This window comes from Amblyomma americanum, chromosome 2 (assembly GCF_052857255.1).
Source record: "Amblyomma americanum isolate KBUSLIRL-KWMA chromosome 2, ASM5285725v1, whole genome shotgun sequence".
NCBI classification, from domain to species: Eukaryota; Metazoa; Arthropoda; class Arachnida; order Ixodida; family Ixodidae; genus Amblyomma; species Amblyomma americanum.
The window spans coordinates 75,289,260-75,307,026 of record NC_135498.1 but is presented as its reverse complement, the minus strand read 5'-3'; the positions used below and the strand labels follow the sequence as shown (position 1 = coordinate 75,307,026).

The window sequence follows — 17,767 nt, the reverse complement described above, 5'->3', positions numbered from 1 at the left end:
TTGAAATGAAAGTTGAAATCGACAAAGAACAAAGGAACGCCTTGGTGGACCACCCTTCCCGAAAAATATGCACCCGGAGTTCAATGTAGAACACAGGGCCAAGTGAGCCGAGGCTCTAGAGCTGAGGTTCGGTAATATCGAGAAAGTGGACGCAGCGTATGTTGATGCGGCGGGTGGCAGTAGCTTAATTCGGTCGTGAACGGCCGAGGTGGAGTGTACTAGAAATGCCTGTAGGTTGAGTGGCCCGAGCGTGGCGGCGTTTTCGAGGCGCGGCATATGGAACGAATAGAAGGCGCTGCGAGCAACCTGGCTTGGTGCAGCCGACCTTGCAGCCTGCGGCGTCGCACGTATTAGTGCGTTTTGGTAGAGTTGCGGTGGCAGACTACGTTGTACATAAAGGACGTAAGTTTACAATGACATTGTCAAAGCAAACGAAGAGCGGTTCTGCGCGCTGATCGGCTGTCTCCGGTTGTCACCTCTGTCATGGGTGCTGCTTGGCTGGAGCGTCTGCTACGGTGACAAAAGTTACGAGTCTACGCGCAGTCTTTCTTCTTGGTTTAACCGTAGTGGCAACCCAGACGAGTCTTGTTGCAAACGCAAGTTTGAATTTAATGTGTGTAGGAAGCGGAAGCTACAAGGACTGGCGATTTGTTTTATGTCGACTTCGTAGTAGGTCGTGCGCCATGCCACCCTGGTTTAGACGGCTGTCGCGTTTCTTATTATGTCGTGTCATGTATCATTACATTTAGTCCAGCACAGTTTAAATCAGTACGCACGAAAATTTGCATGGATATACTTTAAATAACAGTCTGCACGGTAACAGGCTAAATGTGCCCGAGAAGCAATCAATTATTGTCGAGGGAATTGCTTGGTCGGAGGGTCTGCTGCGGGGACGGATTACGCGCTGCGTAATCACTATTCCTAACTTTTTCCGACCACGGTGATCACCTAGACAAGTCTACCGATAACGGCATCATGTTGAAAATGGAATGCGCCGAAAGTCCAGCAATGATAGGCGTTGCGTCGGAACTGTAAACGCTGGAATTTACACGACTGTTGCCTTCTTTGCTACGCCAGTGTACAACACTCACAGTCTAATACAATTTAAACCTAGTGTCGAGCGTGAAGTACACGTGAAACCACGTAACATCTTTCCGACCGCACCAAACCTTGTAAGATATTTGTGCTCTATTAATGCGGTGGCTTAATTAGTTTTGCTTTCCCGTCACTAACCTTTACACTTTCTCAAAGGCCTAATATGGAGGCCGAATTTATTACTTTAGCAGATATTTACGCTAATCCAACTGAAAATATTTATTAAATTCAATCACAGAACTCCCCTTTTAAAGACTGTTTCACAAAGCATAAGAAAACCAACGAACACCACCAACAGCATGTGTATTTTTCAACATAACTTTAGCATGTGTAAAAAACACACCTTAAGTACCACAAAGAAGCATTTATTTACAATAGAGTGAGTAATTACATTTCAGAATGTTTAAAATACAGAAGATTTTCGATTGCAAGATAAGAGCCCTGGGGAAAAAAATGGGATATCATACATTGCGCATAAAACAGTTGACAGCATTAACAATTCTCTGAAAGTATGTGCATGGGTAAAAATACAAAAGCAATGTGGCAGCCTGAATGGTAAACAAAACAACAAACGAAGTTACACACACCTACGTATTTGCAGGTGCTGTAGTATCTTGCGCCACTCTTTTTCGGCCTTATTTATTCCCTTCACGAAGAAGTGCAAGCGGGTGACAATATAAAATTTCACTATGCCGGCATTCACTGCAGCTTCATCCAGAATGCAGCCAAGACTCCATTCTTCAGCCTTAACCAGAGCAAACACATCTAAAATGCTTGCAGAGTGAAGCTTATTCACACTGAAGCAGTCAGTGAGTGCACTTTCCAAGTGGCTTACAAAGTAAAACAGCTGCTTTGACGGCTAGAGCAAACCACCTTTATCAGAGAAAAGTGTAAACCCAGAGCATTTACTTCTTTGCCCTCTGCTGTAGCTACAAGAAGAAAACAAGTTCACGGCCAGACTTTTTCACACATTTTCTGCCAAGATGTCCAGCCATATAATGTACTAAGTGGGCATCACTGCCTCTTGTGACAAGGCTGGAGTGTTCAGTGGGGAGACACTCGCAGGCAGCACTTTCAGCCCTGGTGAGATTGCCTTCAGAAATATGCACATATATTGCTTTAAGCATGTTTGTATCCTCACTACAGTGTGCATCCGTCGTGTCAAGAAGTGATGTCAGTACCAATGCTTCGACCATTGTGCAATGAACTGGTTTGGCTAGGCTGTAGAAGCTTAGACTGTTAACAGAAATCAAGAATTGCTCAGGGGTTGGGTGATCATTACACCCTGATGACTGGCGAATAACACCAAACAAGTTCTCAAAGGGATCTTGGCTGAGTGTCGACATCATTAGATATTGGTAACCAAGTTCCTTGGTGACATAGATTTGAGCAAGCAGAGCACTCTAGAAATAATAACCCTCAGGCCGGTAGCTGTTGGCTTGCTCAAGAATTCTCAGCCGTCGATAGTGTGCTGCTCCCACTTGGTGATGTAGTCGAAGAAGCCCAAGAGCACAGAAGTAACATGTGAGTGCGGCCAAAGGGCTTCCGACCTGAACCGGGATGTCATGGATTTAATGAGTTGATTCATCATCCTGGGAAAAAAAGATTACTACAGCGATCAGAAGAAATTGATTCGAAAATCCCTGTAAGGCTACTGGATGGCATACGGAATCTAAATATTTCACTACCTGAAGAATGATTCCGTTCCATCGATAGCCCCCTTTCTTCAACTTGCCTCGAGTTTATCCTAGTAGTGGTGCAGGCCCCGCAGAACCGAGTCGCAAAAAGTTGGAAAGCCAGTGAAACTCTCATTTTTTTCGAAACCATTCGGGTCAAGGTGGCTGGTGGTCAACGTTGGCATCGCCTTCAAGGTCTTTGTCAAGATTGAATGTTTCCTGGACAAAATATACAGACACCATGGCTACACGGATGGTGTGTATATTCGGGACGAGTAAACTGACCAGTTTACAAAGCCTTGCAGCCGTACACATTTCTCCACAGAAAGATGGTCGGAAAGTTTCATCTCGTCGATTAGGATGCCACCATGACGGCTGAAGTTGTGCATAGTGCTTGTTTTTTGCTTCAGCGTTTCGAGAACTTTGCTGCAAAAACCGAATACACTCCTGTACGAAGTAGTGTACTTCCTAAGTGTCGCATCGCCAGGAAGAACAAGGATGTTATGTCTTCTAATATGTCTGTGCAGCTTTGAACTCTTCATGTTCATCAAAATGCACTCAAGCATCCATTCATTTGTGAAGTGCAGACCATTGGTGCTTTTTGTTCTTGATGTATCAAAACAATGCCGCACGCTCCCCTGCTGCCTCGGTGGTAAGTTAGAGATTTTTCTCCTTGAGTACATCTTCTTCCATAACAGCATTCTTGGCTCGCAAGCTTTGAATTTGGCCTTTTAGGCTCAGCACCTTTTTGGAAAGCCGCCGGTGGTTTTGCAAAGTCGACCTCTGCTTCTGGGAAACTGTCCTTGCCCGTTTGCGCCGATGGCTCTTCAGCCAGGAGAATCTCGGGAGGAGAACTTTTCGCAGGCAGCGACAGGACAGGCAGGGCACTCCTAGAAGAATATGCATGTGCCATCTTGTTAGCAAACAAATATGCTGCAACAAGGAACCGCTAATAAATTAACTGAACCAGTGCTTCTGTCCCTAGGCGGGAAAGGCACTGTAACTTTACGATTTGAACAGCAGGCAATGTTTGCAGCTTTTACATCTTTGTGAGCCCCCTACGGAGGTATACATGAAAATAATGTGCAGGTCCATGCAATTTATAGTTTGTAGAAGAAGCAATACTTATCTTTCCTTGCTGTTGTCACCATGCATTTTTTTCGGCGGAAAGTGCCCTGCTGGACATCTGTTTTTTTTTTGCAGAATCGATTTGGTCAAGTCCTCTATCACAATTGCAGATGCATAAATAGCACTAGGGCACGCAACTAGACCTGAGGCATGAAGGAGTGCTTCTTCCGCTTCCCTCAGAGTTTTTACAATTCCTTTGGAAACCAATTTTCCTCCGAGAAATGTCTTGAAGGAGACATGCTGCATTTCATCGAGACTAAAAAGGACCACCCTGTCCGAGCGCAACGTTTCAGTGCATGCCTCGAGGTGTGTGAGCGCGTAGACGGTTCCTTCGAAGTTTCCAAAATGATGTACGAACCACGTGGCCGACGGAGTGCTGAGATTATTCAAATTTCTCGCATCAATGTTTGGCGAGCCCATCACGTAAAGTGCATGGACTCTCTTCCCTCTTCTTTTCTTGTCTTGCACCATGCAACTGTTCAAACGCCTCCCGTTTACGAGATGCACGTTCGATCGGGGCTGTCTTGATGAGGTACTTGGGGGCATTTGGCAGTATTGTCGGCATGGCATCACTCGCAAGCGCCGGCACTCCGCGAGGAATCCTAACTTCTTTCCCGGCCACAATATGCACGTACTCACGGATAATATAGCGCTCCTCAAAATTTAGTTCACACACAGCACATTTTTCATCCATTCTTTTCCCATTGCTTCCTACGGGCTTTGTCCTTAGGAACGCCGAACAAAGAAAGTTTCCAAGTGGGTTTAACACCAGCGTAGCCGGTGCGACAGCCAGGCGCATAGGAGTACCGATGCCGGTCCGTCGGCATACTAACCACATCACAAGCACAGCCGCGCGGTGAAGAAATTCCAAGCAAAAAATAACCTACGATGCATCACAATCGTGCGGCCATCGGCACTTCTTTCCGAGTGGGACATGGCGCTTCCCAATCCACCTCGACCGCAGCGCCCCCGCACCAACTTTCTATGCGCCGAGCGCCACGCAAAAGCAAGGGCAGCGGCGAGCGTTCGCGCCACTCAGCCTATTTCTTGTGCACTCTAGCCGATGGGCTGCAGTCTCTGCGGCGGCCATCCGGGGACGCAACATAAAGATTGCGGAGAAAGTTGCTATAGCGCTTGTCTGCGTAGGAATAAAAGCAAAATTCGTAGTAAGTGACGTACGACTTCCATTCAAAATTTTGGAAGATGCAGGATCTCACCGGAAGCGCCCAAGATCCTTCAGCAACAGCCCTTCGATTCTAAAACACATAGACCCAAATTTTTCGGGGTTCTGTAAATTTTGTGAGTTGCGGGCAGACGCATATGATATGGTATGGGCCTGCCAGAAAAATTCGCAAATAAAGAGAGTAAATCAGCCAACGAGAGAAGGCTGGGAGGCGATGTTGTCCGGCTGCTTGGACCTGGAGTATCAAAGGGCTCTGGTACAAAGAGCGCGGGCAGCGGCCACCGCCAATAGTGCCCCGGAATGAGGACTACCACCCAGGCACGGGAGTGGTGAAACCCTCCACTCTCCTGTAAAACCCACCGCAGTGCATTAAATAGTTTTACCCCCACCACCACCACCACCTTTCTAGTTTTTCAGGTGAACCCAACGAGTCCTACCAGGTCACCTGTCGCACTCCCATGCGGAAACAGTGTTTTCAAGTCCTAGCCGCGACGGTGGCTCAGTGGCTATAGCGTTCGGCTGCTGAGCCGGACGACGCGTGTTCGATCCCCGCCGCGGTGGTCGAATTTCGATGAAGGCGAAATCCTAGAGGCCCGTGTGCTGTGCGATGTCAGTGCACGTTAAAGAATCTAGGGGGTAGAAATTTCCGTAGCCCTTCACTACAGCGTCGTTCATAGCCTCAGTCGCTTTGGGACGTTAAACCCCCATAAACCATAAACCAATCTTTTCATGTCCATGCTCTACCACCCCTCGGATTTCGTTCTGCTGGCCTGGGGCATTTATGACAGTTTTGGAGGTCAACCAGCGAATCCTCTTCAGCAACTTTCCCGGCTGGTTAACACATTTAAACTTCACATTTATCCCCTTACCTCACTTGTTGCATTACACCATTGTTCTACACCGGAGCTTGCTCCTAGGTACGAAGGGCATATTATACCCCGCTAATGATAAACGCTTTACCCAGACGAGAACGAGTCATCTTGTCGAAACGTCGTCTAAGCACCACCATGAAGCTCCCTCCATCGTTGTTCGCTCTGTTTGCGTTGTAATAAGAACACTTTAAAAAATTTTGCCAGTAACTTGGAATGCAATGAATTACTTACGTCCTCTACCAATTAATTATGTAATAATTTGTGGTGTAGGAAGGTATTAAAATGCCGCACTGTTCTTTGTTCCGGCAATGCCTCGCTCCTTCGTACGCATCTGGGAAGCAGGACCGACGCGAGGAAAATTGGGGGAAGTTAAGGAGTCGGCAACTACAAAAGAATTGAGTGAGACCATGAGTTCGAGATCGCCGGTATCCTCTGTTGCCGGCTCACCGCCTGGGGTTACATTTTGAATATTGGAAGCTGTAGGGTACTGATACGGAAATATTTTCTTCTCTCCGTCCCTGCTTTATCTCTTCCCTTACGGCGCGGTTCAGGTGTTCGCTCAGATGGGAGGCAGATACTGCATCATTTCCTTTCTCCAACAACCACTTTAATTGTTCATTCTAGCGATATGTACTAAGATCTTTGTTTTTTTAGTTTTTCCATCGCTAGCATCGAGTAGTTAAGCATGTCATAGAAAACTAAAAGGGGAGCGCTTTTGACGATAGCAAAAACGTTATTAGCAAAAACAATGCAAACCTGCCGACGTGAGATCTGTGGATATATTGTTATAATGAAATCTTACAATAGATAAAAATTGCGTTCATAAACTATTTTCTATCCATAAATTCTTTTGTCCATAATTGTTGGGTATGTACGGCAGGTACGAAGAACCCAAGAGAGCACATGCCGCAAGCATCCCTTAAGCAGCAAGATTAAAGTTAGAGCATGTGGCGCCGAAGAGGCAGATTAAAAAAAAAAAGCCAGGAGCGCGGGCAGAGACACTCCCGTGCTTTCGTCGCCCAAGGGTACACCGTTGCCAGATTACTCTCGTTGCCAGAGAAGGATGGAGAATAGCCAGCAACGCGCATGGCAGCAAAATTCCTGACTGCAGGCTGCCGGAGTACATTCACGGGACTGCCGCAGGAATGAATAACCTGCTTTGCAGTCTTCAAACGGTAGAGACAGGTTCTGTCAGCAAGGCGTTCTGTCAGCAATGACGCCGTTCGCCTAACAACCCAAAATAAACTAACCCGAACTAAGTACCAAATACTTAACAGAACAGATTAGCTATATTCTCAATAATTTTTCACCAGATCAAACTTACATAACAGGGCCAGAGGTGATGCAGTGGCTCCGGGCCGGTAAATGCGAAAAGGTCCATAATTGAAGAAGCTGCTCGCAGTTTACACTGGCCTTCATACAATGGTTCAAATCGAAAATAAACTTACAAAGAGTGCTGCTGCCGTGTTCTCACCGATGCCCACTTTGGCCACATCGCAGCGGCGGTTTGGCCAAACGGTCTGCCTCCGTATAGGCAGCGCGCTGCTTGACGTTTGCAAACAGACGAATGTGTTCTGCTATTACCTGGCTTGAATTATATCCAGTTGAGATGAATCCATTCCGCTGAACCGATTAGGTTAATGTGAGCTTGCCTTCTTCCATGTCTTGGCAACATTGCTAAAGGAACGAGGGCATCGTGTCCATTTTTGCTCACTTTTGAAATTTTTGCACCCGTCAATATACTTCGGGAGAGAACATTTAGAAATGTTTAACAGTGCACTGGTTGTATGTATTTATCACGGACGACAGGATAGACGGCAATTCTTTCATAGAGCTACTACGTATCCGCAGATATTAAAGTTCAGTTCCCCCCCCCCTCTCTCCTGCACGAGCCCCACTATGAGTGCACTATATGAAAAAAACATATGGACATGCATAAAATGAAACCTCATTTTGAGATTAAAAGGAGCAGCATTTTTTTCGCACATATCACGATGAGAACGTCTTCAGTAAAATAACAAAGTAAAGTTGAGGTCAAGGAAGTGTAGCTGGAGTGAAATATCGTTATTTATGCGTGCAAATGGCTACTTAAACAGTATGCCAGAAACTTCGTGATGCCTCCTCGCTTCATATATAGAGCAGTTGAATTTCCTGGTCCCGCTCATGTCGTCGGTGCTTCTGCAGTTGAAGGCGTCGGCGAACTCCTGAATTGTTGAAATGGACTTCGTCAGTCTGCAACAAGAGGACAGGAAGACTCTCAGCTGCCACTGCAAGGAAATGACTTCTAAGGGGACCGAGAAGAATGTGCAGACTGAGTACGAAAAAACTGAATGGTGCAAGTACGAATGGTAATTAAAACCTGGTTTGGTTTTTACGTAGTTAAGCGTAGTAGACGTGCGAAAACGTGTTTAGCCTGGTTGGCTCCAGGTTTTGCTTTGCTGGATCGTCGACACGTCTGGTCTGGTGGCATTATACTCAGGATAAGTTCTGATTGAGTAAGCTGATGTGATTTGGTCGCGCCGCAGATGGAAGTTGGTGAAGACGATGATGTGCATTGCACAGCACGAGACTGTGTTGCAGTTTAACACGAGGAGTGGTCGGCAGCGGCTAAAGCATAGTGGTCTCGCGCAGTGGCCAGAGACGCTGATCCGTTCGTGCCAGTGCGGGTTCGACCCCCAGGCGCGGCAATGTTTTATTGCGAAATCACTATATCAATGCGTAAACCCCGAGCAAGATCTCTAAAAGTTTGTGGCTTTTTTCAAGTGAAAGAAACAAATAAAAATAACTCAAATATATATTCCCGACTGGAATTCGAACACGTGGCGGCGCGAACAGGTCAGCTTCGCTGGCCATTGCGCGAGAGCTCTTGGCTATCGCTGCAGCCAGACACGCCTCCTGTTAAAGTGCAACATACTCTCACGCTCTGCATAGCACATCGCCTTATTCATCAACTAATGCTGCTATCAAAATAATATTCGCGCTTTGAGCTATGTGCCACTGGTGACAGAGAGATGTACACTGCATGCATGCGTTGGCGTGGAGAATGATCTGGCAGAAACAAGGGAATGCAGCAATACTCGCAGGCTTTGACATTTCTGCAGAAACGCGGCGCCGGTGGACAGGCCGCCGGCGTGCATTGGGTAAAAAGTTGAAGACGCGCATATCTGGAGCACTTGGTGAGAGGAAACATCAATCACGCCTTCATGCACGCGGCTGTGATGTCCAACTGCATAAACTGTGCCTTCGTGCAATATTTAGTGCTCAGGAACGCTAAACTACCAGTCATTTTTATATTCATTTTATTTCTGGATGGCCTAAAGTCGCCCGCAAGGTCAAGCCAGGGTCCAGCCTCACACGAAGTGAGCCGGCTAGACTTCGTGAAGTACTGGTTTCGCACTAAAACAGAGCATCGCATGCCAGTATTTGTGCCTTTGAATTGCTAAAACAGGCTCTAGGGAACAGCAACATAGTTTATGTTACCCTTTGAAGTTCAGTAAGGGCTAAACAAAAGTGAGATACTTAGCTTGCATGTATCTCAGCATACAATATGCTGCATGAAGCAAAGCACTGCTATCGATAAAGAGAAGCATTTACAGCACAATATTTTCTTCTCGATTAAAAAAATAACTGGTCATGACACCGCTCTCTTAAAGCGTTCTCAACTGTAACTATCGGTTACAGCCATTATTACATTGATTTCTGCTCCTAAAATGAATACTTCACGCCTCTCGAGATCGTCCAAATACTTCATGTTTTATTTCTAATTTTGCTTTGTTCCTTTCAAATTCAGTGAACAATGGACAGCGAACAAAGGAGTAAAATTATCGACTTCAGCTAACAAAAGAAAACATGCATAATACTGCGCCTGCGGGAAGAAATATTCCTGGAACAACACAAACGATAAACAAGTGCACTGCGCACCTTCATTGGTAGGTCAAGCTTATGTCTTCTAAGGGTGTCGCATAAGATTTGCACATCTTTGCTACAGTACATCGTGCTAGCGATATGCAGAACGTATACTGATGAAGCAAGTTTTAGTCTTAGCTGGTTTGCATTAAAAAAATGGCTACTACTAGCATCGCGGGATTCAGCTAAAAAAATCAACATTCGAGGTTCCCCTAAAGCAGTCCAGCAGAAGGCGGAAGAAGCATGGTTATCATACCAACATCTTCACTTATTTTTTGTTTGCAGGTCTGAAAAGAGGAGTCTACATGACGCAGAAATGACCGTAAAACCCTGGTCGTCGCACGAGTACAACCTACAGACTACGCAGCATAGTGATTTACGTGCATGTTAAGTTGCTCAGATATTTCACTGTAACTCGTAAAGTATGTACGTTATTTTCGAAATGTAAAAATTGCTAATTTCAGAAACGCTTTCCATTGTTTAGGGACAAAGATGCAGGACGCTGGTTTTCAATTATCAAACACTATTCGGCTGCGCATAGAAGCGCCGTTATACTTGGTTCATAGCTACAGCCTAATAAAAAAATGGACAGAGGGCGTGAATGCAGAGGCGCAACTAAAAAAGGCCATAAAAGATTGAACAAATACTCCGTGGAAAGATCGCAACTTCCGACTGAAGAAAACTGGCTATGGCTCAACTCATCTCAGCCAAGGTGTAAAGAGCCAAAGGTCTGTTAAGCATGATTAGAGACGGTTTAGCTTTGGTTCATGTTTATTTTTTCAAGACTTCAACGATAGCAAATTGTTCCAGCGAGAGCAAATGACGTGCCAGAAGTCCAAGAGCGAGCGTCCAGAGCGGCGGTTGGCGTAGGGGCGGACGTGACTGTCAAGCGCAAGAGCGAATCACGTGACAAATCACATGCCACAAATGGCGAGGAAGAGTGACCGAGCAGCAGCCAGCGCAGCGGCGGACGTGACTGCCAAGTGTAAGAGTGAATCACGGGACACATCACATGCCACAACTGGCGAGAAAGAGTGACCGAGCAGCAGCCAGCACAGCGGCGGACGTGACTGTCAAGCGCAAGAGCGAATCACGTGACAAATCACATGCCACAAATGGCGAGAAAGAGTGACCGAGCAGCAGCCAGCGCAGCGGCGGACGTGACTGCCAAGTGTAAGAGTGAATCACGGGACACATCACATGCCACAACTGGCGAGAAAGAGTGACCGAGCAGCAGCCAGCGCGGCGGCGGACGTGACTGTCAAGCGCAAGAGCGAATCACGTGACAAATCACATGCCACAAATGGCGAGAAAGAGTGACCGAGCAGCAGCCAGCGCAGCGGCGGACGTGACTGCCAAGTGTAAGAGTGAATCACGGGACACATCACATGCCACAACTGGCGAAAAGAAGTGGCCGAGCAGCAGCCAGCGCGGCGGCGGACGTGAATGTCAAGCGCAAGAGCGAATCACGAGAAAAATCACATGCCACAAATGGCGAGAAAGAGTGACAGAGCATCAGCCAGCGCAGCGGCGGACGTGACTGCCAAGTGTAAGAGTGAATCACGGGACACATCACATGCCACAACTGGCGAGAAGAAGTGGCCGAGCAGCGGCCAGCGCGGCGGCGGACGTGACTGTCAAGTGCAAGAGCGAATCACGAGACAAATCACATGCCACAAATGACCAGAAAGAGTGACCGAGCAGCAGCCAGCGCAGCGGCGGACGTGACTGCCAAGTGTAAGAGGGAATCACGGGACACATCACATGCCACAACTGGCGAGAAGTGGCCGAGTAGCAGCCAGCGCGGCGGCGGACGTGACTGTCAAGCGCAAGAGCGAATCACGAGACAAATCACATGCCACAAATGGCGAGAAAGAGTGACCGAGCAGCAGCCAGCGCCGCGGCGGACGTGACTGCCGAGTGTAAGAGTGAATCACGGGACACATCACATGCCACAACTGGCGAGAAGTGGCCGAGCAGCAGCCAGCGCAGCGGCGGACGGGACTGTCAAGCGCAAGAGCGAATCACGTGACAAATCACATGCCACAAATGGCGAGAAAGAGTGACCGAGCAGCAGCCAGCGCAGCGACGGACGTGACTGCCAAGTGTAAGAGTGAATCACGGGACACATCACATGCCACAACTGGCGAGAAGAAGTTGCCGAGCAGCAGCCAGCGCAGCGGCGGACGTGACTGTCAAGCGCAAGAGCGAATCACGTGACAAATCACATGCCACAAATGGCGAGAAAGAGTGACCGAGCAGCAGCCAGCGCAGCGGTGGACGTGACTGCCAAGTGTAAGAGTGAATCACGGTACACATCACATGCCACAACTGGCGAGAAGAAGTGGCCGAGCAGCAGCCAGCGCGGCGGCGGACGTGACTGTCAAGTGCAAGAGCGAATCACGAGACAAATCACATGCCACAAATGGCGAGAAAGAGTGACCGAGCAGCAGCCAGCGCAGCGGCGGACGTGACTGCCAAGTGTAAGAGTGAATCACGGGACACATCACATGCCACATCTGGCGAGAAGTGGCCGAGCAGCAGCCAGCGCAGCGGCGGACGGGACTGTCAAGCGCAAGAGCGAATCACGTGACAAATCACATGCCACAAATGGCGAGAAAGAGTGACCGAGCAGCAGCCAGCGCAGCGGCGGACGTGAGTGTCAAGCGCAAGAGCGAATCACGTGACAAATCACATGCCACAACTGGCGAGAAAGAGTGCCCGAGCAGCAGCCAGCGCAGCGGCGGACGTGACTGTCAAGCGCAAGAGCGAATCACGTGACAAATCACATGCCACAAATGGCGAGAAAGAGTGACCGAGCAGCAGCCAGCGCAGCGGCGGACGTGACTGCCAAGTGTAAGAGTGAATCACGGGACACATCACATGCCACTACTGGCGAGAAAGAGTGACCGAACAGCAGCCAGCGCAGCGGCGGACGTGACTGCCAAGTGTAAGAGTGAATCACGGGACACATCACAAGCCACAAATGGCGAGAAAGAGTGACCGAGCAGCAGCCAGCGCAGCGGCGGACGTGACTGTCAAATGCAAGAGCGAATCACGTGACAAATCACATGCCACAAATGGCAAGGAGCAGCCGAGCAGCAACCAGCGCAGCGGCGGACGTCACTGCCAAGTGCAAGAGCGAACCACGTGACAAATCACATGCCACAAATGGCAAGGAGTGGCCAAGCAGCAGCCAGCGCAGTGGCGGACGTGACTGCCAAGTGCAAGAGCGAATCACGTGACAAATCACATGCCACAAATGGCAAGGCGTGGCCAAGCAGCAGCCAGCGCAGCGGCGGACGTGACTGCCAAGTGCAAGAGCGAATCACGTGACAAATCACATGCCACAAATGGCAAGGAGTGGCGAAGCAGCAGCCAGCGCAGCGGCGGACGTGACTGCCAAGTGCAAGAGCGAACCACGTGACAAATCACATGCCACAAATGGCAAGGAGTGGCCAAGCAGCAGCCAGCGCAGCGGCGGACGTCACTGCCAAGTGCAAGAGCGAACCACGTGACAAATCACATGCCACAAATGGCAAGGAGTAGCCGAGCAGCAGCCAGCGCAGCGGCGGACGTGACTGCCAAGTGCAAGAGCGAACCACGTGACAAATCACATGCCACAAATGGCAAGGAGTGGCCAAGCAGCAGCCAGCGCAGCGGCGGACGTCACTGCCAAGTGCAAGAGCGAACCACGTGACAAATCACATGCCACAAATGGCAAGGAGTGGCCAAGCAGCAGCCAGCGCAGCGGCGGACGTCACTGCCAAGTGCAAGAGCGAACCACGTGACAAATCACATGCCACAAATGGCAAGGAGTGGCCAAGCAGCAGCCAGCGCAGCGGCGGACGTGACTGCCATGTGCAAGAGCGAACCACGTGACAAATCACATGCCACAAATAGCAAGGAGTGGCCAAGCAGCAGCCAGCGCAGCGGCGGACGTCGCTGCCAAGTGCAAGAGCGAACCACGTGACAAATCACATGCCACAAATGGCAAGGAGTGGCCAAGCAGCAGCCAGCGCAGCGGCGGACGTGACTGCCAAGTGCAAGAGCGAACCACGTGACAAATCACATGCCACAAATGGCAAGGAGTGGCCAAGCAGCAGCCAGCGCAGCGGCGGACGTGACTGCCAAGTGCAAGAGCGAACCACGTGACAAATCACATGCCACAAATGGCAAGGAGTGGCCAAGCAGCAGCCAGCGCAGCGGCGGACGTCACTGCCAAGTGCAAGAGCGAACCACGTGACAAATCACATGCCACAAATGGCAAGGAGTGGCCAAGCAGCAGCCAGCGCAGCGGCGGACGTGACTGCCAAGTGCAAGAGCGAACCACGTGACAAATCACATGCCACAAATGGCAAGGAGTGGCCAAGCAGCAGCCAGCGCAGCGGCGGACGTCACTGCCAAGTGCAAGAGCGAACCACGTGACAAATCACATGCCACAAATGGCAAGGAGTGGACAAGCAGCAGCCAGCGCAGCGGCGGACGTCACTGCCAAGTGCAAGAGCGAACCACGTGACAAATCACATGCCACAAATGGCAAGGAGTGGCCAAGCAGCAGCCAGCGCAGCGGCGGACGTCACTGCCAAGTGCAAGAGCGAACCACGTGACAAATCACATGCCACAAATGGCAAGGAGTGGCCAAGCAGCAGCCAGCGCAGCGGCGGACGTGACTGCCAAGTGCAAGAGCGAACCACGGGACAAATCACATGCCACAAATGGCAAGGAGTGGCCAAGCAGCAGCCAGCGCAGCGGCGGACGTCACTGCCAAGTGCAAGAGCGAACCACGTGACAAATCACATGCCACAAATGGCAAGGAGTAGCCGAGCAGCAGCCAGCGCAGCGGCGGACGTGACTGCCAAGTGCAAGAGTGAATCACGTGACACATCACATGCCACTACTGGCGAGAAGGAGGGGCCGATCAGCAGCAATCGCGGCGGCGGACGTGACTGCCAAGCGCGCAGCTATGGCGTCGATGACGAAAGTCGAGGCAGTTACCACGGGCGATTATTGCACATGCGGCGTGCCGGACGCTAGAGGTCAAACTAAGAGCCAGATGACTTTTAGGCTCAGCATGAGAGTAGAGAGTAGAGGATCCCTCCTGACTTTCCGCCGTCCATGGTGCCCTCTAATTCCCACCTAACTTCGCTTTGTGTGTGCTTGGTTAGAAAAGGTGCCAACGAACTCACACCCACCTCAGTCGTGCTGGCACTCCTTGCTGGATAAAGATCTCCTTCGACACCTCCGGTGGTCCCGCAGAAGACTCGCATTGAGACTGAAAACAAAACAGGCAGCGCCGCAGCTGTATCATGAGATGATGGTGTCGCTAGCTTTAGTGATAGGAATGCAGGGTATGAGACTTTTTTCCCCGCTTACTGGAAATTAAAAAAAAACGCGAAATTTCGCCAATGATCAATGAAATGCTGATTTTTGTTCGCAATTGAAGCTTAAAATACCAGCTTTGACATTGGAGGTTGCAATTTTAACATCGGAGGTGGGTCCAAAATAGCCACCCTCTCAGCGGAACTACGTAAGAGAACAGCTAGCGCTTTCTCGGGAGCGCGAGGAGCATGCTGCGGAGTGGAGATAAGCCTTGTACTTCACAGCGATAATGTCGCAGCAGTTAACACAAATGGAAAGAAGTGGAGTTCAGTGGCAGCTCGACGCATTTACGCCAAATTCATATAAAATTCATGCACTGCCAAAGAGTTGCCGGTCAAACTGTGCATGGAATGGTATGTAGCTTGCCAGAGCTCATGTACGTGTATGATTAAACTGGCATAACTGCTTTTACTCTGCTAAATTTGGATCAATAACTATATATATCCAACCTATACTACACTTGCAATAGTACACAGTGTGCACTCGGGACGGCGCAAAGGACACTCACGAACCCTCGCGAGAGTGTGGCGACAGGTGAACGCGAAGAGTGCAAAATAATTTGCTGGTAATTCTCGGGATGCAACCGGGCCACTATTTCTCAATAGGACTCTTGAGGAAATTTATCAGGGACACGTAAATACATTATTTGTTGGTGGTGCGATAGCATAATAAGCTGTTGATGCCTTTACCAGAAGGAACGTTACGGTTTGAAGTCTCCAAACCAGAAGCAACATGACAGTGGTACAGGAATCAATAGCTTGCAATGGCATCGCATTACCGACTCACAATGTAACTAGGGGTCCTTGTGAATTGTTTGTCTTCACGTTTCCACGTATTTCGTCACTGGCATTAATTTGCCACTTGCACTTGCGCTGCATGGAAGGACTGCGAGCAGCCCGAGGACTACATATTGTCCGACACGAAGACAACCTATATGCACCGTTGACAATGCGATAGGAAGAACTTACGAAAGAAAGGCAGCAACTGTGAGGGAGCAGTGACATTTATTCGCTATCCCTAAGGTAGGCGAGCGCCGCTCTATAAGCTAGTGCTCGTAAACACACTACTCTTGGTTAGCAGATATGAGCCTGTGCTCAAAGCCATTCTATCGTTGGATCTACAGAAGGTTTCCGCTATGGCTTAGCAGAGCATCGTTTATGTATTATGCACGCTGGAGACTACAAGCCCAGTCGGAAGCAAAAGACGAAAACATAGTGATGCTCGGCTGAAACTTCATCACGGTGTGTATTGTCTCTTCTTAAGGCCCTCTAGCCTGCGCTACAAGCAGACAAGCCAGTACTGACACCTGGGTTCACTAGCTACACATGTCTTGGGGACGGTAGAATGTAAAACTATAGTGGTAAAATTGCCATCTGCGGCACTGATCCGAAGAAACGAGAGTAAAGCCGTTGTAACAAGCTAGGTTTCCAAATCCTCTGCTTCATTTGTGCTTTACAGGAGAATAGCAACACTATTAAAGCGACAGCTTGGTAAGCATCAGCTAGGACACTGCTGTACACACCTCGATGAGGAAGAAATAAAAGAGATGCAGTTGCCGATATCGACCGAAGCCTCTCTCCCAAAGACCTGGGTCCGTCTTGCTGATCTTCGATTTTATCACCTCGTACATCTGTGGGAATGAAACAAAATTACGCGCCAGCGCAACAATGTAATCAAGAGGCACCTACACTAAAGATTAGATTGTCTCTTTTCTACATCTGTAAAAATGCTCTTCGCAGACATTTTCAGCTGCAGGATCTTGATTCCTGCTTTGCGTGCCATTCGCATCAACTTTTGCACGCTACGTTGCTCGTCAGTGTATACGGCACTCTATAACACTATCAAAGATTACTCAGTGAGGCTACGCAATGCAACACAAAGGTTACAAAACACTTCAGCGTGCTGGGTAACGCATACCTTGATTTATTCTCAGGGAACCATACCTGTTGCAACGGGGCAATCATCGCGACTTCGGAGAGCAGGGGTTCTAGTATGCCCTCCATAGCCTGCTGCGCCACCTGTCGAGGAGAAATATTGTTTCCTGCATCATCTTCAGAGGCTGTTAAGAGGGGATAGATGTGAAGCGCTCGTATGCGATGTGAGGCCGAATGAACGCATTGATAATGTCGCTTTCGTTAATGTTAAAACAGATGCTTGGGCGAGTTGGTAACTCATTTTAACCAGAACAGCGCGCACTAAGACACGGACACGAAGGGAGACACGACACACACGAGCGCTCGTGTGTGTCGTGTCTCCCTTCGTGTCCGTGTCTTAGTGCGCGCTATTCTGGTTATAATTTCGTTAATGCCCAAGCATTTCTTGCCCTTGAGTGGCGTGTAGTAGACCTGTCAGCGAAGCCTGTCCACACTAAAGTGGCCATTCGAAAAAATATCACATTCGGCGGCTTTGCGGTTTGAGCCCAGGCCCTCTGTGTGCCAGGCCACGCAACGCATACGCCACGAAGGGTCTTTTTTTATCCTTATTGCTATACGCCACGAAGGGTCGTTGGTATTAAAGGGGCACGA

At 49.1% G+C, this 17,767-nt stretch overlaps 1 protein-coding gene and 2 pseudogenes across 1 annotated transcript; all 3 read right to left on the bottom strand.

The window, feature by feature from the left end:
* Window positions 1-1,672: 1,672 nt before the first annotated feature.
* Window positions 1,673-3,014, bottom strand: LOC144119799 (uncharacterized; annotated as a pseudogene).
* A 112-nt stretch (window positions 3,015-3,126) lies between these two features.
* Window positions 3,127-4,726, bottom strand: LOC144119798 (uncharacterized; annotated as a pseudogene).
* Window positions 4,727-8,034: 3,308 nt separating this feature from the next.
* LOC144118699 (uncharacterized) lies at window positions 8,035-17,256 on the bottom strand. The gene is made up of 4 exons (XM_077651550.1): window positions 17,186-17,256; window positions 16,765-16,872; window positions 15,056-15,135; window positions 8,035-8,186 (listed from the first exon to the last, which is right to left on the bottom strand). Exons 1-4 carry the CDS (start codon window positions 17,243-17,245, stop codon window positions 8,039-8,041), a joined length of 396 nt encoding a protein of 131 aa, XP_077507676.1. The 5' UTR covers window positions 17,246-17,256; the 3' UTR covers window positions 8,035-8,038.
* Between the last annotated feature and the right edge of the window lie 511 nt (window positions 17,257-17,767).